The 25,266-nt window shown below is 35.0% G+C and overlaps 2 protein-coding genes and 1 long non-coding RNA gene across 3 annotated transcripts; 2 read left to right on the top strand and 1 right to left on the bottom strand.

The window, feature by feature from the left end:
- The first annotated feature begins 315 nt into the window (after positions 1–315).
- On the top strand, positions 316–3,314 carry LOC110941630. Its single transcript, XR_002594205.2, has 3 exons — positions 316–795; positions 2,347–2,451; positions 2,626–3,314. It is a non-coding gene; the product is annotated as an uncharacterized LOC110941630 (long non-coding RNA).
- Positions 3,315–3,905: 591 nt separating this feature from the next.
- Positions 3,906–7,544, bottom strand: LOC110941638 (4-coumarate--CoA ligase-like 6). Its single transcript, XM_022183303.2, has 7 exons — positions 7,284–7,544; positions 5,781–7,182; positions 5,240–5,429; positions 4,988–5,133; positions 4,832–4,899; positions 4,302–4,404; positions 3,906–4,183 (listed from the first exon to the last, which is right to left on the bottom strand). Exons 2-7 carry the CDS (start codon positions 6,885–6,887, stop codon positions 4,070–4,072), a joined length of 1,728 nt encoding a protein of 575 aa, XP_022038995.1. The 5' UTR covers positions 6,888–7,182; positions 7,284–7,544; the 3' UTR covers positions 3,906–4,069.
- Positions 7,545–9,716: 2,172 nt separating this feature from the next.
- Positions 9,717–11,536, top strand: LOC110941158 (protein FAR1-RELATED SEQUENCE 5-like). The gene is made up of 4 exons (XM_022182779.2): positions 9,717–9,931; positions 10,258–11,014; positions 11,204–11,399; positions 11,519–11,536. Exons 1-4 carry the CDS (start codon positions 9,748–9,750, stop codon positions 11,534–11,536), a joined length of 1,155 nt encoding a protein of 384 aa, XP_022038471.1. The 5' UTR covers positions 9,717–9,747.
- The last annotated feature ends 13,730 nt before the right edge of the window (positions 11,537–25,266 follow it).

Raw genomic sequence — 25,266 nt, 5'->3', positions numbered from 1 at the left:
ATATGTTCCTCTAGTAATTTGAAAGATCAGACATCAATTTTGAAATTACTCATTTTTCACTTCAAATTATGTGCCCTTTGGGTGGAATTTTGGGGGTTTGGGAAAGATCACATGGGTATTTGCAGAATCAACGTGTTTGCTCTTCGTTATCGTATCACGCGCTACATCAGCTATTCACTGTTGTAGTTATCCAAGCATCTGATTGGCCATACAGATGTTTGGTTCTCTTGATCAGACTTTTGACTTCAACAATGCTTTGGTATTCAATAGTCTCTAGCCATTAACATATGTTGTTTCTTCTTGAACAACGGTCCAAGGCTTGAACAGATGTTTGCTTTGTTCTTGAACATATGTTTTGATTACACCACAAGAAATGTGAGCAACATGGGCGACAGTATTAGCGACGACTTCTAAAAAGTGGCCGCTAAAGGTGTTATCCGCGTCACGTCTGGAATAAATGAAGCAGGGGCAGCCGTTGATAAAAGTTGAGATCTGATAGCTAGGGTTTTAAACGCAAAATCCATTTTTACAAGCGGGAGAATTTCCCCCCTTGCCTGCCTGTACTTTTCTCCCCCAAATCGATTTCTCTCTCTTTCCATCCCAAAATTCCCTTTGTTGCTCTCTTCCCGGCCCTAAATCTCCCCCTCGAAGGTTCCGGCACTAAGGTTTCCGGCGTGAAGGTGGTTTCCAGCATGAAAGTGGGTTCCTGCGTGAAGATTTTTTCCGGCATGATGCCTTTTTCAGACGTGAAGCTTTTTTCTGGTGTGAAACTGGTTTGCGACTTCTTTGCAACAGGTAAATAGCCGAATCCTTGTGCTTGTATCCTTTTATTTTAGTGATTTGTTCAAACACTAGTTTAAACTGATGAGGCTTGGAATTCTGCTCATATTAGATTCAACGGAATTTAGTGTTCTTTTTCTCATTGACTGTAATTAATATCTACACACACATAATGATGATTTAAGGTACTTCAGAAATTAGGATATTGGGTATTGGGGAATAGAGAGTTTGATTTGTAAAATAAGTGAACAATGAGGGTGACGATGTGGGTCTTGGGAATGGGGATGCTAGGTAAACAAAAATATATTAATTGTAGATTAATTAAAACAATCAATTTTGCCCAGTAATAAACAATTGAGATGGTTGCTGTGAATGAGGATTTGTCAATTTGTAAAGCAATACTAATAATAATTTTTAAAAAAGTTACAGTATATTAAGTAAGAACACTTACTTATAAATATACGAACTCCAGCGCAGTCCTGTGGTGGTTGTTGTTACTGTTGAACCGAAGGTCAGGGTTCAGCCCATGCCATCTGCATTCCTTGTTTTGGCATTAAAAAAAAAGAGTTAAATGCTTGGTTGGTCCCTGTGGTTTGCAAAAATTTCAAACTTGGTCCTAATGGTTTACTAATTGCACGCGTGGTCCCAAAAGTTGTCAAAAAAAAAAAAAAAAAAAAAAAAAAAAAAAAAAACGAACCGGATTAAGTTTGTATAGAGAAGAAGGAGATAAGAGGTATGTATTGCTGAACGCCATTGAAGCGTTCGAAGAAGGTTGCAGGTGACGGTGAAGGCGGAGTTGGAGTGCGATTGTTAATTGAAGGGTGGGGGTGGGCTGGGTTGGGTTGGGTTGAAGGTGACGGTGGAGGTGGTCGTGGTGATGGATTGAAGGTGGAGATGGTGGCCTGGTGGGTTTTAGAGAAAGGGGGAAGAAAAGGGGATGGGATCACCGAGATATTTAACTTATTTTTTATTTCTTTTAACTGTTCAAGGGTAATATAGTCATTTCACACATAAGAAATTTAACAGAGGTTAGGTCAGGGGACCAACCGAGTTCATTTTTGACAACTTTTGGGACCACGCGTGTAATTACTAAACCACTAGGACCAAGTTTGAAACTTTTGCAGACCACAGGGACCAACCAAGCATTTAACTCTAAAAAAAATTAATAATAATGATAAGTGTTTAAAATAAATCGGGAACGAGCTTGTGATGCTATGCTTGCCCAGCTGAACTAGATGTGATTATGAGACAATCGGCTCTAAAACAAGCCAGACTTGCTGAGCTCCAAGGTAATCAAGCTCTTTAATCAGGTGGTTTTTCAAGAACTTGTTAGCGAAACCCTCTCTTTTGTTAAACAAAGGGCTTGTATGAGTCAACCCTCAAATGATAACCTAGTTTCTCCTATCTGGTGGGTGAAGGGACACCTTAAGGACTTTCATAACAGCAGCCCTTAGCGCCTTGGTTAAGAAAAAATGCATAAATTATTGTATTTTAAATGTAACCACCTAAAGATGGTTGATAACAAGTTCTTAGATCCTGAATTTGACGTGCGTGTTTCTTTTGCAGTTTACACATAAGGAAAGTTTGCAAAACATTAGAGGAGGATGCTTTAAGCCAATTTTGCATCACTATGATGGTCCCAAGTTTTGGCTTGAGCTGTCTATCCCTAAGGTATACATATGTCAATGTTCTTTTATTATTTTTTTGCTTAGTGAGGCCTAGCCAAACAATTAGAGCCAGATTTTTTGAGGCGCGCCTCGAGGCGAGACGGGAAGAAATCGTTTCTGAGACGACGCCTCTCTGGCCCATTTTATACGTACGCCTCACAGGTTCATTATTTTACAGATAGCAAGGAAAGTTTTGGATGCGGCTACGCATTGTGTGTGATAACCGATGAAATCTGGTGTTAACGACGACATTTGCTCAGGTTCCGGCCAGATTAAGGTTCCGGTTGATATTTGGTCAAGCTCTTTTGTCTTGCAGGTCTGATCTTAGAGGTGACGTTGGCCGCCGATGAAAGTGGAGGTGGTGTTCGACAGTTGCAACGGTACAAGTCAGGGGATCTCACTCACTCTCTCTCTCTCTCATTTTGGGGGGGGGGGGGGGGGGGTATTTAAGAATGTAATCTGTTTTGTATTTTTTGGCTTGGTATACCTGTCGAATCTAATCCAGTGAGTGATGCTATTTATTTTTAAAACATTTTCATCAGTTTCTCTAACTAGCGTAATTCAATAGACATGTTGCTGATGTGTAAATTTTATATCGTTTTAGAAAATAGACGAGAGAGCAACTACGGAAGTTTTCCTAAAGGTTCTGGATAATTACATCAAATGGTGCAAATATCTACGTATACGTCTTGTTTAGAATAGGTATTTACTTGCACTGGTATTTTCCTATTATATTTATCATTCCTCATTCTTTGCTAATTTTAATGAGAGATTGTTAAGTGTATCAAAGTCGGTTCCAGTCATTTTTGCCATTTGGTAAATATTTGTAGTTGGATGTGTTTGTATTGATAAAGGCCTATTGATGTATATATTTGGAAAACTGGAAATAGCAGCAAAACTGGGAATAGAAATGCAATGGAATTTTTTTTTTACTTTTAGTGGCGACAAATGTCGTCGCTAACGATCAAAAATGTCGCCGCTAAAAGTCATTCACAATAGCGACGACACACCCTTTTTAGCAACGACAGGCGACCAATAGCGGCCGATCTATAGCGGCGACCCTTTAACGACGACATGTCACCGCTAAAAGGTGCCTGTTTCTTGTAGTGAATTAGGTGTTTAAGATTCAGAGAGACTAGTTTAATTTTTTGCTTATTTCTTGATTAGTGGATCATGATTTGTCTTTTGAATATCATCTATTCTTTTTATAGTTCCAGCATGCTAAGTGTGACATCTTTGAAATATCAACTTCCTTATATGTAGGATTAATATAATGAATCTCTTCAATAAGCTATTTGTTGTATTTGTTAACTTTGGCATCTATGAGACACACAGATGTCATCGCACTTGTAAGTAGGACTTGCACTTATCTAATGTATCCACTACTTTTGTATAATGCTTAAAACAAAAAGAAACGAAAAAAAAAAAAAAAAAGAATACCGGCGAGGCTAGCCACAATTTCCAAACTACCCATTTAAAATAGAAAAAAAAATCCAATTTATTGAATTGTTACTAACATATGTTTACAATATGTTCCAAGGGTTCAAAGAACAAAGATATAAAAATAAAGTGGTTATTCAATGCCACTGAACATTAAGCATTTTATCTGCCAACACAAAGCTTTAAAGTCTTGACGTCAATGTGTACTTTAGTTCTCGTCGCAATATCTTTCCTGCTGCAGATTTTGGTATTGCATTTATAAATTCCACTTTTTGAACTTTCTTGTATGGTGCAACCTGTCAAATAAAGATACAAAACAATAATAAATACATTGAAATCCATTTAGCAAAAATCAAATTGCAAATATAACAAGACAATCATACTATTTTACTTTAAAGATAAAAGAACACCAACCTGTTTAGCAACAAAGTTAATGACATCATAATGGGAAATTTTGGCTTTAGGTTTCCTCACGACGAAAGCCATGGGAATTTCTCCAGCTTCCTCATCTAGTTTCCTGAACCATACGTACATAAATCCCAAAGTTAGGAGTGCTCAATGTATTAAAAATAAAATATAAAGTAGTTTAATAATTATTATGTATTTTATACATGAAAATTTAATTTGGTATTTGATTTGTATCTAATATCAAATTTGCCAAACAACTTGTATATAATATAATTTATTTTTTTTAAGATGTAATCAGGGGCGGACATAGCATAGAACAAGGGGCAACCCCCGTTGCCCCTTAACGTTCTGGCGGTAGTGTAAAATTAGTGTAAATTTTGGAAATAATTGACGTTTTTTTCGATTTCGCTGCCCCTTTTTATAGAAACGTTGCCCCTTTAGGTTTTTTCTAGATCCGCCACTGGATGTAATAGTTTGTATTCAATTTATTTTATGATGTTTATATATCTAATATAATGTGGTCTGGACGCTCTTACCCTATAACTACAGCATCTTCTATATCTGGATGAGAAATCAAGACATCCTCCAAATCAGCTGGTGCAATCTGCACAATATTCCAAATCCAACTTCAGCAAGTTGAAGAAAAAAATATGAGATTGTGAATTTTAAGGAACAAGTGACTTGTATTGTACCTGAAAACCTTTGTATTTAATAACATCTTTGAGCCGGTCAACAATATACAAATACCCTTGATGGTCAAAATAGACGATGTCTCCAGTATGCAGCCATCCATCCTTATCAATTGTTGAACAAGATGCCTCCACATTTTTCAGATATTCTAGCAAAAATCAACAACAAACAAACAATGAAACCATTAGAAACGTGACATATATTTCATGACACCGATACGAAAAAAATAACAAATATGATTCATTGTGACATACCTTTCATAATGCCAGGCCCTCGTAACCAAAGTTCTCCGGTTTTCCCCGGAGGTGAACACAAACCAGTAACATGATCTACAACTTTGGCTTGCATGTTAGGAGCCAATAACCCGACTGATGTGTAATTTCTTATCTGTTTTGTGTTGAATCCTCGTGTTCCCACCGCAGTTGATTCACTCAAGCCGTAACCCTACACATAAACAAAACTCGTTAATAATCATGCTTAAATTATTGCAAGTACTAAAAGAACCATGGCTGATATATTTAAATTTTGTGGTTGCAAATATATATGTTATGTACATAAAACCATCAATCTAATTTGTTCATATGGCTTTTGAATTATTAACCATTTATGTGTTGATTTATACATGTACATAAGTGGTTAATATATATAAATATTTGTTAATTTCAAGAGAGATAAATATATAAGCATTCCATTTCAACCTTTGTATAATTTAAAAATTTTAAGATTGAAAAAATGTGTATTTTATATTGTTCTATGTGTTATAATTTGGGTTTGGAAAACCCGGCCTGTAATTACCTGAATGAAATCGATATGAGGAAATGTTTGTACAAATTCCTCCATGCATTGTGTGCTCAAAGGTGCTGCTCCACTTGACACCTGTTTTAAGCTCTTCAAGTGACCACGATGAACACTCTTTCCTACTTTGATCAATGCTTTAAGCAATGGAGGTACTGCTGGGAAATGTGTGACACCATATTTGCTGATAGCTCGTACCATTTCATTATGGTCAAATTTGTTCATCACTACAATGGATGAGCCTAGTGACAAGATTCCTAAAGTGAATAGTGTAAGACCATATATATGGAACATGGGTATAACAGCCAAATAAGTGTTTTCTTCGTTATCATCGCCATACTGTGAAGCTTCAAATTGAACAAACAACTCAACCCCCGCAATCAAGTTTTTGTGAGTCAAGACTACACCTTTACTAGCACCAGTAGTGCCAGAAGAAAATAGAATAGCGGCAGGGTCATCCTGGCTAATCGTTCGAGGGGGCAGGGAATTATTTTTATGACGCGAAATAAGCTGGTGAAAACATGAGAAAGCAGTCGAGTTTGGATCGTAGTTTGCGTTTTCGGGTACCCCAATGGAAGTGATCCCTAATGCACTCAAGTCTTGAAGTCTAGTAGACAAAGTGAAACAAAGTTTCACATTGCATTGACTAGTTTGTTTTTTAATTTCTGAGACAGTACAAAGAGGATTCATGGTGGTCACTACAGCACCAAGATACAAAATACCCAAGAAAACAATATGGAAGTGTATTGAATTTGGTAAAAGCATCAAAACAACATCACCTTTTGAAATACCCATTTGGTGGTGGAGCCCACAGGCCATGGATTTAACTAATGGTTGTAGTTCTGAGTATGAAAGGGAGAACCCTGTTGAAGAATCTATGAAGGATGTTTTCCCATTCTGTTTTTGGGAAAATATATGGGATACAACATCAACAAAAGGGTCGGAAGGTAAGGTTCTTGGTGAGTGTTTGCTACTGTATATTCCTGTTTCTAAGGAATACCAGTGAGGAAGATCATTGAACTGTTTTTTCTTGAATAAATCTTTGAATATATGGGCTTTTTGTGAAGAAAGGATGTTTGATTGGTTTTGGTTAAAGTATGTTGCCATGGTTGTTGTTTTACAAGATATCTTGGAGAGCAAGTTATGGGTCAACAAGAAACCTCCCTATTCTTGGCATCCGTAAATTAGGCAACCAATAATTGTGAATCATCTTTATTGTATTTCCTTTATTATCTAAGGCGAATGTGTATTTATATGCTATCCATGTATCTTTGAAAATATGCAAGAATCAAATCAATAAAATCAGTTCCCTTTGATCATCTTTGTCTCTGATTATCATTGACAACATGGTATCAGAGCGGTGTTTCTGATCCTTGGAAACACTTTGCTCATCATCTACAACCTATCTCAAACCAAAAACCCCAAAACAAAACAAACCTTCTCAAAAAAAACTCAACTCAAACAAAATCAAACTCCCAAAATCGAAAAAAAAACCAAACCAACCTGTGAGAACCACTGTCGACATCCTCCTAAACCCCGAACAGCCACCGGTCAGAACCCTAATGGGAAGCTTGTGAAGGTTGCCACTTGCTTGTTACTTGATCGATTAAAGAAAAAAAAGAAAAGAAAGAATTGTTCTTGTTGTTTTGTTCTGTGAAAGTAAAGAAGAAAAAGCAACTTTCTTTTTTGTGGGTGAACAAGAAAGCACGAATGTGCTTTATTTCTTTATTTGTGGTGGAGAATAATTGAAGGTTTCAATTTTATCAAAAGGAAAAAAAGAGAATCTCTTTTTGGTGAGGATAAAGATTTAAAAGGGGTCATGGAGCAGGTGTAGAAACAGGAAAAAAGGCAAATGGGAAAGACAAATGCAGTACCTACGGTGGCTCCAAACAAGATGAAGACAGGTTGTTATGAAAAAAATAACGTTTCCGCTAAAAAAAAATAAAGCTCAAAAATCTCCAAACCAAAACCAAGTCACCATGTCTACCGACGGTGGCTCCAAACCAAAGCCAAGGCACCATGTCTAACGACGGTGTCTTCAAACAAAAACAAAAAAAAAAACCTAATGCCAAAACCCAAATGGCCAAGTTGTTTTTCAGCTTGAGGGGAAACCAAAACCCAAAACAGGCTGCCATGTCGAAAGGCGGTAGCTCAAATCAAACCAAAGTTACCATGTCGAAAGGCGGTAACTCAAATCAAGCCAAAAGTTACCATGTCTAAAGGCGGTAACTCAAATCAAGCCAAACTACCATGTCAAGGAGACGGTAGCCAAACCAAAAACCAAACATAATCAAAACCCAAAATCAAAACCAATCCAAGTTGAATCGTGGCAATCCCACAATTCAACTTGAGGGGGAGTGTTAGAAAGGAGGATATCTTGGAGAGCAAGTTATGGGTCAACAAGAATCCTCCCTATTCTTGGCATCCGTAAATTAGGCAACCAATAATTGTGAATCATCTTTATTGTATTTCCTTTATTATCTAAGGCGAATGTGTATTTATATGCTATCCATGTATCTTTGAAAATATGCAAGAATCAAATCAATAAAATCAGTTCCCTTTGATCATCTTTGTCTCTGATTATCATTGACAACAAAATCTTACTTAGGTTTTGTTATGGTCGATCTAATAGGGATGCCGTGGTAGTTATATATAGTCCATCAATGTGATGCATGTTTGAATAAAAACATTTATATGTATATAATATGTTTAATATATTAAAGGTATATGTATATCTAGCAAAAGTGTACACAAAGTCTGACCAATTAGGTTAGTTGACGGGTACTAAGGTCATGGGTTATCACAACTGGTTACTTCCTCTTATTTTTTTTCCTTATTTTTTTAGGAAAAGATAACTGAATGCCGACTGTAGTCATATATTTATTTGAGAGTATTGTAATTGAGCAAAGCCACAAGTGAGCTTCTTGAACGGTCCAAGCTCCAATTAGTGAGTTTTAATGAAAGTTTGAATTAAGTTAACTTTTAATGAATTTAAGCATAAAAATTAAGTTTATTTAATAGACAAGTATGAGCTCCAGCTCTAAGACTACAGGAACCTGTTATTAACATAAATTTTCTTAGTACATTAGAAGTATATTATATAGTAATAATATTATTTGTTGAATTACAAAAAAAAAAAAACAAATTAATATAAACTTTTTGTACCTACAAGAATTATAATTATAAATATACTTAAATAAGTAGAAATGTATTTAAATTAATTAACAAATAATAAACTAGTTGAAATCGAGTCGGGCTCGAGTTTAAGAAGCCAATTAGAAGTTGAGCTCAAACTCTTTTAAACTATATTAATGATCTGAGCTTGAGCTTCGTAGAGCTTGAGCTTGACTCCTCTCATTTACACGCCTGTAAGTGAGAGTACTCAAAGAAAATATTGTAACTATTATGGTTTCCGTTTGATGTTAGTAATTTTATAAAATTATATCACAAATACCCTAAGGGTCCTCATGGAAGCAAGTGATGTACCAATTTCTTTTTAAAAAAATATATATCTTGTTCCTGTAAGTTAGAGTACTGAAAGAAAATATTGTAATTATTATGGCTTCCGTTTGAAGTTAGTGATTTTATAAAATTATATCATAAATACCTTAAGGGTCCTCGTGGAAGCAAGTTATGTACAAATTTCTTTTAATATATATATATATATATATATATATATATATATATATATAGGTAAAGAGTATGGTACAAATATGGTTATCCTACATTACTTACGCTATATTATGAGCCGTACACGTGTCCTGATTGAGTTCGGTTTAAGAAGGTTAAATCAGACAATTAACCTATTCATCAGAGGGCAAATTCGTCTCTTCATTCATTCAGCGAGAAGTTCGTTACACTGATATCCCGGTAATTATTATTCAAATCAGTTTCAAATTTTCCATAATTCACAATCTGCAGTTTTCGTTCGTACGTGATAGGGTTTCATTCAATTTGTCTATTTTCGATGGATCCACAGAGTAGCACTGGGCGAACAGAAGATGATTTTGAAGAAAATCGGCCGATCGGTGATCATGCTCAATTATCTGCTTATCAGAGAGTTTCGATTGAGGATGTTTTAAATCCGCGACCTGCAAATCCAATTCCAATTCCAGTTTCAAGTTCAAGTGCTGCAAACGAGATTTCTATTGGTAATTATGTTAATTCAGATATCTAAATTATGTTTGATGATACTTATGTATTGTTTTTGAGAAGCAGCATGTATAACTTCGCATGTTTTTACTCATTACATAATAAATCGCATATGTATTTCAGATTAATCAATATCATCATTTCGCATGTATTTATCAGACGATTCGCATTTGGTTTTGTTTTCTTTGTAATTTCGCATTTGATTACATAATAAATCGCATATGTATTTCAGATTAATCAATATCAGCATTTCGCATGTATTTATCAGACGATTCGCATGTGGTTTTGTATGACTTTTTTATGTGTTTTATTTTTATTCATGTAGATGAAAGGGTTTACACTCCGGAGGTTCAGGCATCAGCTACACCTGTTGTTGGGATGCAATTTATCTCCATTGAACAAGCATATGCGTTTTATCAATCATATGCTAAGTTAGCTGGTTTTTCTATTCGGAAAGGTGGCGAAGTATACAGTGGTGGTATAATCAAAACTAAGTATTTTGTTTGTTCTAAAGAGGGACATAAGCCTGTGTGTATTGATGATAATTCCAAGTCAAAAAAGCAATTCAAAACCAGGAACAGGGGGACTATTAGGACCGGATGCAAAGCTCAACTTGTGATTTGCACTGTTGATGGTAGATTATATACAGTCAAGAAATTTGTTGATGGCCATAACCATAAGTTTGTTTGTCAAAATGACATTCACATGCTCCCAGCTTACAGACAATTGTCAGATGTCCAGGAGGAGATGGTTTGGGAACTTGGCACTTTAAACCTTGGTCCTGTCAAAGCTTTCCACATAATGAGGAAACGTTATGGTGGTTTCGAGAACGTTGGTGCCACGGTTGATGATTGCAAAAATTTTAGAAAGCGAATAAACAACTATATAGGAGAGTATGACGCTGACATGGTGATTAACAGGATGACTGACAAAAAACAGTATTTAGCTGATTATTCGTTTGAATACTCTGTTGATGATGGCAAACGGTTAACTGGGTTGTTCTGGGCTGATGGTTTATGCAAGCTTAACTATATTGAATTTGGCGATGTGATATCGTTCGATGCAACCTTCAAGACAAACAGGTAACTGTTTCAAAGACAAACATGTTTTGTTACTGATTTTTCGCATATTTTGTCTGTTAATGAGTGTTCAATATCGCATGTTTAGACAACAGAGTGGTGTTGAACATATCGCATGCTTTTCCCCCTGGTTTCGCATTTGATTTTTGTTATTTCGCATATAATAAATGTGATTTCGCATTTGTTGTCCAGGTACAAGATGGTGTTTGTTCCGTTCACAGGCATTGACAACCAATGTCGGAATGTAACACTCTCAGCTGGGTTGTTGGCATCAGAGAGTATTGAATCATATAAATGGCTTCTAAATTCATTTTTAAAGTCATTTGGTCGACAACCTAATGTTGTAGTGACGGATCAAGACCCTTCTATGAAACAGGCTATTGAGGAGGTTTTCCCTATTAGCAGACACAGATTGTGTATGTGGCACATAATGAAAAAAGTGGCAGATAAGGTAGAGCATGCAACATTTTTTGGTGTTTTTGTTGGTGTTATTTTTAATTATTATAGCTTTTTGTAATAGACTGATTTAAAATGCATTTTATTTTGTTAAAGGTTGGGCATGAGTTGTGCAATAACGATGAGTTTAAAAGGAGGATGTGCGACATTGTTTGGACTGATTCGATTGAGCCCGAAGAATTCGAGAGACAGTGGAAGTTGGTGATGATTGACTTTGGTCTCACTGAAAACAAATGGATTGATGATATGTTTGGGATGAGATCCATGTGGATTCCGGCTTTTTACCGGCATGAGCCAATGTCAGGTCTTATGAGAACAACTTCAAGATCAGAGAGTGAGAACCATTTTTTTTGTCAGGTTGCTAATTCACAACTCACACTCGTAGAGTTTATGAATCATTTTGATGGGGCAATGGATGTTCAAAGGTTCAATCATAGGAAAAATGATCATATTTCAAGATATACTGAGCCAGCTGATTGGAGTCAAACTACATTGGAAAACGATGCTGCTAAGATCTACACCTGGTCTATATTTTTTGATCAGCAATTAGAGATTCATGGAACAATTTCCGAATGTTTGCCGATGGACACCAAAGTTGAAGGTCCACATATCAGAATAATGTTAAAGGACTTTAAAGCACATGGAGATGGTTTATTGGAGGTATTTTTCGTGTTTTTTTAGATATGCGAATCCGTTACATTACATATGCGATTTTAGTTTATTTATTTTACATTATTTTTTTAGAAATGCGAAATTGTTATGTTCCACATGCGATATCAATTTTACTCACTTACATGATTGTTAAACATGCGATATTGTTTATGTTTATACATGCTATTTTAAATCTTATTATTATTTTTTTTTTGGTTATTTGCTAGGTGTGGTTCAAGAATCTCGAGAATGATGTAACTGCACAGTGTAGCTGTTTGCGTTTTGAGCAGTATGGGCTGCTATGCAAACACATATATTTACTTTTCAAGATGTTTGGTGTTAAAGAAATACCAAACAAATATGTTATGAAGAGATGGACGAAGGATGTTGTGCCGAATGAGTTAAATGTTAAGTACAATCTAAATGTGGGGGGCAAGGATGTGCATCAGAGGGCTAACCGGATTGCTCGTGAAATCATCCACACAGGGGAGTATTTGGTTAGTAATTTGATTTCCGACTTTGATCAACTTGTCTTAGTGAGGGATCAAATGATGCAGCTTAAAGAGAGAGTTGATCAGAGTCGCATAACCAAGCAACTTGATCCAAAATTTGACCGATTTTCAAAGTTGATTGGTTATCAACAACCAGTAACTAATGCTCCCCCCACTGTTCGTGTGCCTGCTGGTATAAGAAACAAAGGCCGCGGCTCGCATAGAAGGATTAAATCTAAGAAGGAACAAATGATCAGCCGCAAAGGGAAAAGGTCAAGGACATGTAGCGTATGCAATGAAAAAGGTCATGACATTCGGACTTGCGGCGAGCTTAAAGCCAAACAACAAGGTAAACATGGAAAAAAGATGAAGGGTGTCCAGATTGAAGATGGTGTGAGAGACAAAGACAATGAGGGTGAAGACGACGAAGAGGAAGATGACTTTGAAGATTACATCAGTGATGAGGGATCTGAAGAAGAAGATCAGTGGGAAGAGGTGTCTGGAGATGAAGATGACGAGGATGAGTAATGTCTTTTTAAATGTAAATGCGAATTTGTAATAAACACATGCGATTTTATATTCATTGATGTATATCATTTTCACATGCGATTTTAGTATTATGAACATGCGATTTTTATATGCATCAGTTTAATTTTAGTTCATATGATTTTTCAAATGCGATTTCTTTTTTAATACATGCGATGTTGAGTTATCTTGTTTTTTTTTTTTTATGTTATAGTGGCAAAGATCCCTAATTAATTCATGCGATTTTTAGATTATATTAAAAGCATAATATTTGTTCAAAACATATATCCAAAATACAAAATATTGGTTATTGTCAAACAAAGCTACAACCATAAAATGATTTAACAGAAATTTAGTTACTTGAAGCAAAGATTTTGTCACGTTCAGTAGAGCTGAACTCCATCTTCTCCTTCACCGTGTTTAGAGCATCTGTCAGGAAAGAGAAGGCTAAGTCATCAGCTCGAGATTGCTCTTTTATGTGATCCAAAGCTTTGTCCCTGAATCTTGATGGTGGTTCCTGAAGTAGCTTTTCCCATACTGCTTGATTGTTCTTGATTTGTTCAAGGATTTTGCCCTGCACATCAAGAACCAGATGAGAAGAGTTGACATCAGTGGTTATTTCTGTCAACGTGCGAGTTGATAATAGCTCCTTGATTGCAATGTTTTTGATTTTTTCCATATCTTCAGCTGCCATTTTTGTTTGTGTCTGTGTGTTTTGTGTGTGTTTTATTTCGTCTTTTATGTCTTAATATGGAAGGTAGTTATCAAGGTTTTTTATATTAATATAGTAAATTTATTATATAGGTAGGGTGGTAAGTTCAGTAGTATTTATTGTAAAATTCATCATTACATGTCAAATTATAGTCACATCGTTTATAAATTAAGTTTTTTATATAAAATAATATCATTTTCAGTTTTTATGATTGGTAGTTGTTTTTTTTTGTATTTTTGTTACAAATTTTATTTTTTTTAAAGTTTTGTTTGCAGCCTTATTCGAAATCGCATTTGATTCCAAAGAAATTCGTAAACTGTAAGAAACAAACAATTAAATGTCCCTTTCTATGATATCGCATGTTTAATTTATATGAAATCGCACATTATATGAAGGGGATATTGAAAAGTTTGATATCGCATTTGTATTATCATGAATTCGCAAACTATATGAATTTTCAAAGAATTCTTAAACTTTTTTACTGATATCGCATATGCATCCCATGAATTCGCAAACTATATGAAATTTCAAAGAATTCTTTTTTTTATACCGAATTCGCATTTACATTTATCAACATTTTCGCACATGATTTGTCAACCTGCACCATCTTCTTCGATAGTCAGTGCATACAGAATTTCTAAATTCATCAGAAGTTTTCTCAGAAGAGTTTGTTGAAATAGGCATCGATCCATTTTGGTGAAGAAGAATCGTTCTGGTTAATTGTTATAATTTCGGTTTTCGTTTTGATTTAGGATCTTAAGTTATGATTTTTGACGTTATGATTTTTGAGGTTTTGTTCGCCGTTTATCAGGTGCTTTGATCTTAAATTTTACGATTTTAACCTTGGCGGTTTCCTTTTTATTAATCCTATGTTGACATTTTTAATAGAAAAAGGCGCTGTTTATGAAAGATGATCTGACGGCTGTGGACGACGCGTACATAATGTACGATTAGGTTATTTGTATGATAACCGGCCTCTATATATATATATATATATATATATATATCCTGTTCGAAGATGTACCAATTTCTTTTAAAAAAATATATATTCTGTTCGAAGCTTTTATAAACTAAACACATTTGAATTGCTAATCAACGGTCCGATGTCATGATTATGCGGTATTCAAGTCTGCTAGAGAATTTATGTAGGAAAAATTTTACAGTTCTTATGAAGTATGGTTGAAAAGTTGAGTGCAAAATTTTTGAAAAAGAAGTTTTGTTTATATATGTGAAAAAATTTTACAACCTGATGGCTTTCTTATACAGTATGGTTGAAAAGTTGAGTGCAAAATAAAAATCACATGATGAAAAAAGGGGTAAGTTACGATCTCTATCTCTGATGAAGAACCTAGCTAAGGTTGGCAAACGTAAATTTGCCTCTAGTTTGCATCACTAATAACGTGCCTAATTTTATTTAACCTTTTTGATATAAAAAACAAACAAATCAAAGTAAATGTACATGGATTAACTCTTTTTCAACATTGTTATTTCGATACTAGAAAACTGGAAATTTTTGAAAAAAAAAATCGTCAAAAATACCAACCAATTTCGGACAATTTTTCAACCAAAGTAAAACATTTATTTTAGCGATCATATTACGACAGTTAACCAACAAAAACATAATTGTTAGAAGGTAAGAAAATTCCTGACTAATTTCCAACCAAAAGTTAAAAAAGGAAAAAGAAAATAGAGACAACAGCCGAAAAACAGTCTGAAAAATTATTGTTCATCATCACCACCACCAACACCATCACACGGATAATTTACACTCTTAAAGTATTAATTATTTGTAAAATGTAACACATAATCATGCTTATCTTCAATCAAATGAGCAAGGAAGTCGTGGGATCAATTAAGGCAAACATTGCCTAATTTCAATTACAAATCTACTACTGGATCTCTTGATTTGGATGAAACAACTTATCTAAATAGGTCAAAATGGGACCAACTGGGTGTGTTTACCTTCAACTATTTATTCCGTTTTTGTTTTATTTATAGATGATTTTAGTCCATTACACTGAAAAACTTTTCTTCCTGATTTAAGTATATTACATTGAAAAACTTCTCTTCCATAAGAAAAAAAGATTAAATTGATAAAATCGAAAATTATCAACCTTAAAGGCCTAACCTAATCAATGTTAAGCTTAATGTGTGAAAATAATCATAATAATATACTATCCCACAAATTGAAAATCACAAAAATAAAATCAAGTTTTACTCGTTCAACCTATGTAATATATGAGATTTTAAACTAATATATACAAATACGGTACACTTCAAGAGAAAACCATAGCGTTACAAAAAAGCTAAGAGAATTAGTCTCGTGAGTGTGTGTGTGTGTGTGTGTGTGTGTATATATATATAGAGAGAGAGAGAGAGGAAGTGTAGGATACAAATGCCCTTATCCTACATTACATACGCGACTTCCATGACCGTACACGTGTCCTGATTCGTTTTTCTTTCATAAGGCTAAATCAAACAATTCATTCAATCAGCTAAGGGCAAATTAGTTTATTCATTCAATCAGCGAGAAGTTCGTTACACCACTATCCCGGTAATTATGATTTGTATCAGTTTCAAATTTTTCATAATTCTCAGACAATACTTTGCAGTTTCGTTGTTCTGTTTTAGGGTTTGAATGAATTGTTGTTTTCAATGGATGCACAGAGCAGCACCGGACGAAACACAGATGTTGAGTTTGAAGACGCTCGATCGGTCGGTGATCAGGTTCAATTATCTGCGTATCATAGAGTTACGATCGACAGTGTTTTAAATCCTGATTCTGCAAATCCAAATGCAAATACAAATACAAGTGGTGTAAATGAGTGTTTGAATGGTAATTTCTGTTAATTCAGATGTTTAAATTGTTTGCAGATGTGTTTTGTTTAATCGTGGTAATGATTTTGTATTATTATAAGTGAGTTGAAGGTTTTGAATGTTCATCAGAGGATAATTGATATGAAATCAAATTGTGTAAGTTCGCATGTTATGAGGCTGACAATTCGCATGTGATGTTTATTCTAAATGCTGATTTCGCATGTTATGATATCACAAATCGCATGTGTAAAACATATTATCAAAATGGTCATTTTCCATGTTATGAGTCCAACAATTCGCACGGTTTTGTTGTTCTTATGATGAAATTTTGGAGTTTTAATATATCGCATGTTACGAGTCCGATAAATCGCATATGTTTTCTTTTTTTTATTTGATTATGTAGATGAAAGGCTTTATATTCCGGAGATTGAAGCATCAGCTACACCTGTGGTTGGAATGCAATTTACCTCTCTCGAATAAGCATACGTGTTTTACCAAACATATGCTAAGTTAGCTGGTTTTTCTACTCGGAAAGATGGTGAAGTACACAGTGGTGGTATAACCAAAACTAAGTATTTTGTTTGTTCTAAAGAGGGACATAAGCCATTGTTTATTGACGATGCTTATTCGAAGTAAAAAAAAAAGCCATTCAAATCAAGGAACAGAGGGACCATTAGAACTGGGTGCAAAGCTCAACTTATGATTTGCTCGGTGGATGGTAGATCATATACAGTCAAGAAATTCGTTGATGGCCATAATAATAAGTTTGTATGTCCATAGGATATTCATATGCTACTAGCATACAGGCAATTGTCAGATGTCCAGGGGGAGATGATATGGGAACTAGGCACTCTAAACCTTGGCCCTGTCAAAGCTTTTCATATAATGAGGAAACGTTACAGCGGTTTCGAGAATGTTGGCGCCACGGTCGATGATTGCAAAAACTTTAAAACTCGAATTAACAGCTATATAGGAGAATATGACGCTGACATGGTGATCAATAGGTTTACCGACAAAAAACAATATTTAGTTGATTTTTCGTTTGAATATTCTGTCGATGTGGACAAATGGTTAACTGTTTTGTTCTTGGCCGATGGGTTATGCAATAAAGCATAATTTATTATGAAAGGAGTATCTAATTTTAAACCTGATGATAGAATGATGTCATATTCAAAGTTATACCCATTTTCTTAATGGTAGTACAAAGTAAACCACTATAATATATTGCTCTTAATGGTAGTACGAAGTAAACCACTATAATATATTGCTATACCATATGGGAAGTATATAATACATGCTTTTAAAAATTACAACTTTTTTATAATTTATACCTTAATTACAATTATATACAAGTAATAGACGGATCAATAGACGGGGAAAGTGGGCACCGGCACCGGTACCGAATATACCCGATACGGTTCGGTTCGGTACCGGTACCCGATACAAAATGCTCATCCATACATATATATATATATATATATATATATATATATATATATATATATATATATATATATATATATATATATATATATATATATATATATATACATACATTACCTATTGTGCTTGAAACGCCCCGTGTTCGGCCCCCATGCTTAGGTCCAAAAATTTTAGTTATAGGATCTTCATTTCCTTCCCTTACTTTTCCATGCTCAATTTTTCCATCAAATTCCACTGTTCTGTTCCGATAATCGTGATTTTCCGGAAGGAATCTTCGATGTCCCATGTACACGGTTTTTCTACAATTACTTAACCATATCGAACTTGTGTCATCTTCACAAAAAGGACAAGCTAGTCTACCTTTCGTACTATATCCTGACAAGTTACCATATGCTGGAAAATCACTGATAGTGCAAAATATCATGGCACGCAAATCAAAATATTCTTTCTTATAAGAATCATACACGTTAACCCCTGGGCTCCATAGAGTTTTAAGGTCATCTATCAATGGAGACAAATAAACATCAATGTCATTACCAGGTTGTTTCGGACCTTGAATCAACAACGACATCATTATGTATTTTTTTTCATGCATAACCACAGTGGAAGGTTATAGATGCAAAGAAGGACCGGCGACGTACTATGACAACTACTCATGTTTCCAAAAGGGTTGATCCCGTCCGAGCTAAGTCCAAACCGTATGTTTCTGATCTCGTTACCAAATTCAGGATACATATAATCAATAGTTCTCCACTAAGGTGAATCTGCCACATGTCTTAATTTCCCATCATTTATATAGTCATCTGAATGCCAACGCAATAATTATGATTATTTCTCGTTTGCAAATAATCGTTTCAGTCTCGGTATAATAGGATGATACCATAACACTTTAGCCGATGGTCCATTTTTCGTCACATCATCGTCAACTTCATATGTTTCGCATTTACGCTTATACCTTGACGCGCCACAGGTAAAACACGTATGATCATTTTTGAACTCATTTCTATACAACATACAATCATTTGGACATGCATGTATTCTTTCAACTTCTAATCCCATCGGGCACATCATTTTTTTTGCTTGGTATAACGAAAGTGGTAACTCATTGCCTTCTGGAAGCATGTCATTTAATAACACCAATAGATCTGTGAAACTCTTATCACTCCATCCGTGTGTTGACTTTAAGGTAGACAATCTCAAAACAGCACGAAGTTTTGAATATTTCTTACAACCAACATATAATGGTTTTTCCTCATCTTCAAGTAATTTTCTTAATTTTTCATGCTCATCATCACCAATATTAGTCTCTAAATCATTGTGCATGTTATTAAAATTGTCATTGTCATCATTTAAAGTGGCATTTTCATGATCAATATATTCTTCATTATTATCCTCTTTCTCATTGTCTATATTGAAAGACGATGTACTATGGTTAGCAAGCGATTCCCCATGCTTTGACCAACAAGTATATCCAGGCATAAAACCATATCTGAATAAACGAAAGTTTATATCTTTAATGTCATTTTTTGAAAATTTGTACACGATGCACATGGACAAAATATCAATCGATCTCCTATATTCACCCGATGAGCTTCGGCGACCTTAAGAAAACTTTGAACACCCATAATATATATTGCATCCATACGACTTCTATGGTACATCCAGTCTTCATGATCCTCCATTTGAAAATTAAAATAAATAAATAGATAATGATGTGAGCGTATGCGTATAATGTAAATCAATGCTCTAAGGCGGTGAATCCTAACCCACTTTTTGAATATTCCATCTCATAAGTATACATTTTAACGAGACGACATTTAAGAAAAAATCGGCAGCATTTCCCCTTAACTCCCCAAGTATGCATAAAACCGCAAACCCGTAGGAGTAGAGGAAATACCAACCGATCTTTTCTTAAATGACGTTTCGTTAAAATGTATACATATCCTAAATGAGATAGAATATTCAAAAAGCAGTCCCAAAACGGGCCAATCCAAAATTTATCTTTATTAGATAAATTTTAGACGGGTAACTCTAAAGGGTTATCTAAATCTATATTTATACACCTATATGTATAAATGTAAATATAAATAACATCTATATGTTAATAAAAATATAAATAACATCTAATTGTTATTGAATAACCATGACAGATTTATAAATATGATTATCATCAATAAATGAAATAATAGAGTGCGGTTATGATGACAAAGAAAAGATGAATGCAAACGGTTCTTGTCTACCAAGCTCTTTATACTTCATGAGAATCATTTGTTGGTAAATACTAACTCTATAAAATTCATTTAATATTCAGTTCACTAATATATATTTGAAACCTTTATGTATAGTGAACAAAGATTTATAAAACAAAGGTTTAAGGCTTAACGAGATGCTATGAAATTTTATATTTCACTAAAAACATATTACAACAAGGTTAACACTATAACATACTTTATTACTATATATAAACTAATTTTTATATACAATGTACTAGTGATTTATCAAAACAAAGCAAGAAAAAAAACAAATTTGAATTTTTAACAAGAAAACATATAATTAAACATGATATAACCACTATTTATAAAACTAAAAAACATTAAATAACATATCTAAAGAGAAAAAAAACTAACCTTGAAACTTTGTAAGGTTGTTAATGGTGAAGAAGATGAAGAAGATGAAGAAGTTGTTATGAAGAAGATGAAAGGAAAGAGATAAGGTTTTGGTGGTTGTTATGTGAGCGATCTGTTTCAGTTTATAAGACGGTGTTCACAGACAACACCGTCTAAAGGATGCAGAAATTAGTTTATAAGACGGTGTTTAAGCATTAGTGGGGTTCTTTTGAATTTTATTGAATATTTATAAGACGGTGTTCAGAGACAACACCATATAAAGGTTGGAGATATTAGTATAAGACGGTGTTTAAGCATTAGACGGTGTTCTTCTGAATTTTATTGAATATTTTATTAAAAAGAGCTCAACGTACATATTGGTATTGGTTTTAAGACGGTGTTATTACTTTAACACCGTCTAAAACAAATCCTTGACACCGTCTAATGCTACATTTTGTAGTAGTGCCTTTATGGGTAAACTATCTTATTTATTTTAAAAACTTATACAATGATCGATGAATGCATGTTACTTTGGTAAAAATGTTAGGTTATGTTGTTAGTTTGCGAATATGATTAATGTTGGGTTATGTTGTTAGTTTGCGAATTAGGTTGATGTTGATGCTTTAGGTTGATTAATGTTGGTTTAGTTGAATTGTTAAATCTTTAAAGAATTTGGTAAAGGTTGATACTCTTCATTCCATAAAAACTTTTGAACTGTTACAAGGTGATAATAAAATCCACCAACTCTTCTTATGGCATTTTTATGTCGACAATGGCACAATTTCTATTAGAATCGTCACATGTAACAAATTTAAATTCATTACCACTCGAGTATATTCTTTGTTGCATCAGTTCTGTGTGGCATCGATAATCTTCAATCACCGGATACTGCACTTACAGACTCCCCCTTGACTGATGATATCATGCATGCTTTCAATTTTAGCTGAGACTTGATCTTTTAGGTAGAGCACAGCGATCTTCAACCCTTCTAATTAAAGACTTGCTGACGATAACTTAAATGGCCGCTTTGAGAAACCCGAAGAATCCGACATCAAACACTGCAGATCCTCCCCCTCAAACTACTCCCGAATCAAGTTAACGCGAACCGACCTACAACCACATGTAAGAATATCGCTCGATACATTAATCTTCAAACTTAACCGGTAGAAGAACGAAACGTCGGATTTCCAATGCCTAACATCAAAAACTTCAAATTCCGGAAAGACATGAAGTTTGGTTCAATAAGTTAATAACAAACCAGACTTTGAAAATGTACACCCACCATCTTGATCAAGGTCTTCAACTGAGTGTTTGAGATCATTTCATCTCGAATCTTCAAGATCTAATCTCGTATCTTCACAAATCCAACAATTTCCCAATGACTTTCGTCTCTGATCTCCCCCTCAATGTAAGAACCCCTATTTCGAGAATCCGATCAGTCACCAACTTGGAAGAGGTACCAAGAAGACTAATCTTCTCTACTCTAACCAGCATACGATAAAGGCATGACCTTCAACTACTTGCCAAACGAACAATTTGCTTCATCACGTCAACACTTGATTGAACCTCGAACAAACTTGATAAAACTCAATCATACACTAGCTCTAACTTGCTTCATGTTATAAACACTTCGCCACCGGTAAGATTAACACTAAGTTAATCTCAAAGATAGTAAACATGAACTTGTTTCGATGTAGCACCACGAGCTTTTGGTTTACAAAGAAAATAGGAATTTCAAAATTTTTACTCCCCCTTTTTCTTTGTAACCAATACAAAAGTCCAAACAAGTCTTATTCTCTTCACCTCCTCACTTGATCCGGACAACATAAGTACCATAAAACTTTTTGATAATCCGAAACCGACTTCAAATTTCCAAACTACACATAATTCTGACTCTTAGTTAGTTATCTGGTACCCCAGGTAACCCGGAATAACTAGAAAAACTCGGAACATGCACAACTCGAAACTTCCGAACAACACAAACTTCTAAATTTAGCTAAAAATCCGGTACCCCAGGTAACCCGGAATTCTAGAAAATTCGGAACTCGTAAAACCCGAAAGCTCTTGAAACCTAGGATCAAATCATTGAGCAGTACTTAGAGTACAAAGGAATTCGAAACAAGCAAGGAAATAATGGAAACTCTGAAGAAAACCAGAACAAAAAACTCGGAACCAAATTTTAATAACACAGACTTATTAAAACTTAAAACTCGGAACAACTTGGAACAAATCTAACAGTTTCAATCCGACTTTAAAGCTCGAAACCTGTTAAAACTTGGAGCTGAACAGTAAAACTCGGATCACATGTTATGAATCTCGGACTACAATGAACTTTTGAAACTCGGATTCACAAAACTCAGAACAGCTGTAAACTTAAACCTGGTGTAAAACTCGGAATCTGAAACAGATCGGAACTGGAGCTACTGTTGTTTTCAAACTCGGACCGAGAGGATTTTAAAACTCGGAGCTGGTTGTTTTAAAACCCGGACAGAGACTCGGAGCTGGTTGTTTTAGAAACTCGGTGAAACTTTAAAACTCGGACTTTATGCATTTCTTGAATCAAGTTTTAAAACTAGGACTACAATGAAGTCTTAAAACTCGGACTCACAAAGTTTTAAAACTCTGACTACAATGAAGTTTTAAAACTCAGACTCATAAAGTTTTAAAACTCGGACAAAAATGAAGTTTTAAAAACTCAGACACCTTACAATGAAACTCGGACACAAAATGTGAAGGGAACTCGGATCAATAGTCAGACTTAAACTCGGACTCTAAGAAAAATATAAAGCTCAGACTCTAATAAAAGGTTAAAATTCGGACTCCCTAAGAAAATATAAAGTTCGGACTAATAAGAACTCGAACTCAAGGAAAATATAAAGTTCGGACAGGAGTTGAAATTGAAACTCAGAACAAGTAAAAGTTTCTCAAACTCGGATCCAGTAACCAATCTCCGGACTATCTCCCCAATGTGACTTCACACTGGTTCACCAAAAACCCCGGAAACACAAACACAGAATTTTAAACTCAGACAAACCTTTTTTGGATCAAAACCCTAGATCTCCAAAAACCCAGCAGTTCTCTCCAACACAGCTCTCGAATATCTTCATATCTGGACCAAAATCTTCACGTCTTCAAGATGTTTGGCGGAAACAAACATCAAATCAAGAGCAATGGTGATTCAGAAGGCGGTTAGACCATTCTGAATTGGTAACCACGCTCTGATACCACTGTGAAAGGCCTCCTAATCCAAGATCTCACTCAGCTAAAGCAACCAACAGGTGTGCGGAATCCACCTGATGATCAACCACTGTAGATGAAACACTAGAATGCAAAGATTTGTGAGAGAAATCAAGAATACACAGAGTATTCTTGATGAGGAAGATGAATGACGTCACTCACACACAGTAGCCGCCAGACAAAACACACACACAATGATTAGGGTTAGGTGCACAGAATTTCACACAGAATCGCCGCCTTGTCTATTCCACATAAAGGTATATATACAAGGCATACCCCGGACTTTCAAGACAAACTAGAAAGCCCGGACAAACAAACCACACAAAGCAAAACTCTGACTTTTGTCCTAAACAAAACTCAGACAAAAGTCTATCCTAAAACTTGGACAAAATGTCCAAGGATAAAGCTAGGACTAAGTTTCAATATATGTACAATAAAGACCCTACAAAATGGGAGACATGCACTTATCACCTAAAGTGCATTAACAACTGTGAAGGCACCTTGATCGATGACGAACATCAAACATTGCCCTTGATTCAAGAAATGAAGAAACAAAATATGAACAAAATAGAAATATGTAGAAGATGAACTCTTTATTGATGAATCAATCATCACAGATTACACAAACCAAAGGAGTATACATCATCTACAAGCTGGTTTAGATCACAAAGATCTAAACCTAGCTTTCTCTCACTAACACATAGTATCCCTCTCTCTCTAGAATACACACAGTGATGGAGAATGGAACGGATCTTGTGAGAGGTGCACCAAGCACTCAAGGGTTTTGTTTAATCTACACAATACACACACATGTATAGGCTAGGGACTAAACCCGGACAAAACACATTGTCCGGGATACAAAACAATAAAATAATCCGAAACACTAGAAAGTCGTCCGGAATGCCTTCAGCAATTGATAATCTTCATTATCATTGACTTTAACTTGGACTTCTGCTTTGGTTGACACAGAACTGATAAGCGACAGTTAAAACCAGCCGTACAATTTCTCACTGATGATTCTCGAAGCTCTCAAACACCAGATTGGTCTGAAGGCAAATGATAAGCGTTTGATGATTCTGTATCCTCGTTTTCTTTGTCTTATTTTTCGACATTTGTTGCCGAATCTTTCGTTCGAAGGAACTCTACCTGCCTACGCTCAAGCACCCATGCCTATTCGTATTTTCACTGATTGTGCCAGGGTTAACGAGTCCAAAAGGACTGATGCTCGTCCTGTTACGACTCCCTTGCGTGGTGTTATTCTTCAAGGAAACTACAATCCAGAAATTGATCCGAATTGGTTAAACATTAGAAGTGGTG

Source organism: Helianthus annuus, chromosome 3, assembly GCF_002127325.2.
Source record: "Helianthus annuus cultivar XRQ/B chromosome 3, HanXRQr2.0-SUNRISE, whole genome shotgun sequence".
In the NCBI taxonomy this organism is placed as follows: domain Eukaryota; kingdom Viridiplantae; phylum Streptophyta; class Magnoliopsida; order Asterales; family Asteraceae; genus Helianthus; species Helianthus annuus.
Note: the sequence above shows the minus strand (reverse complement) of the source record. Positions and strands in the feature narration are given on the sequence as shown.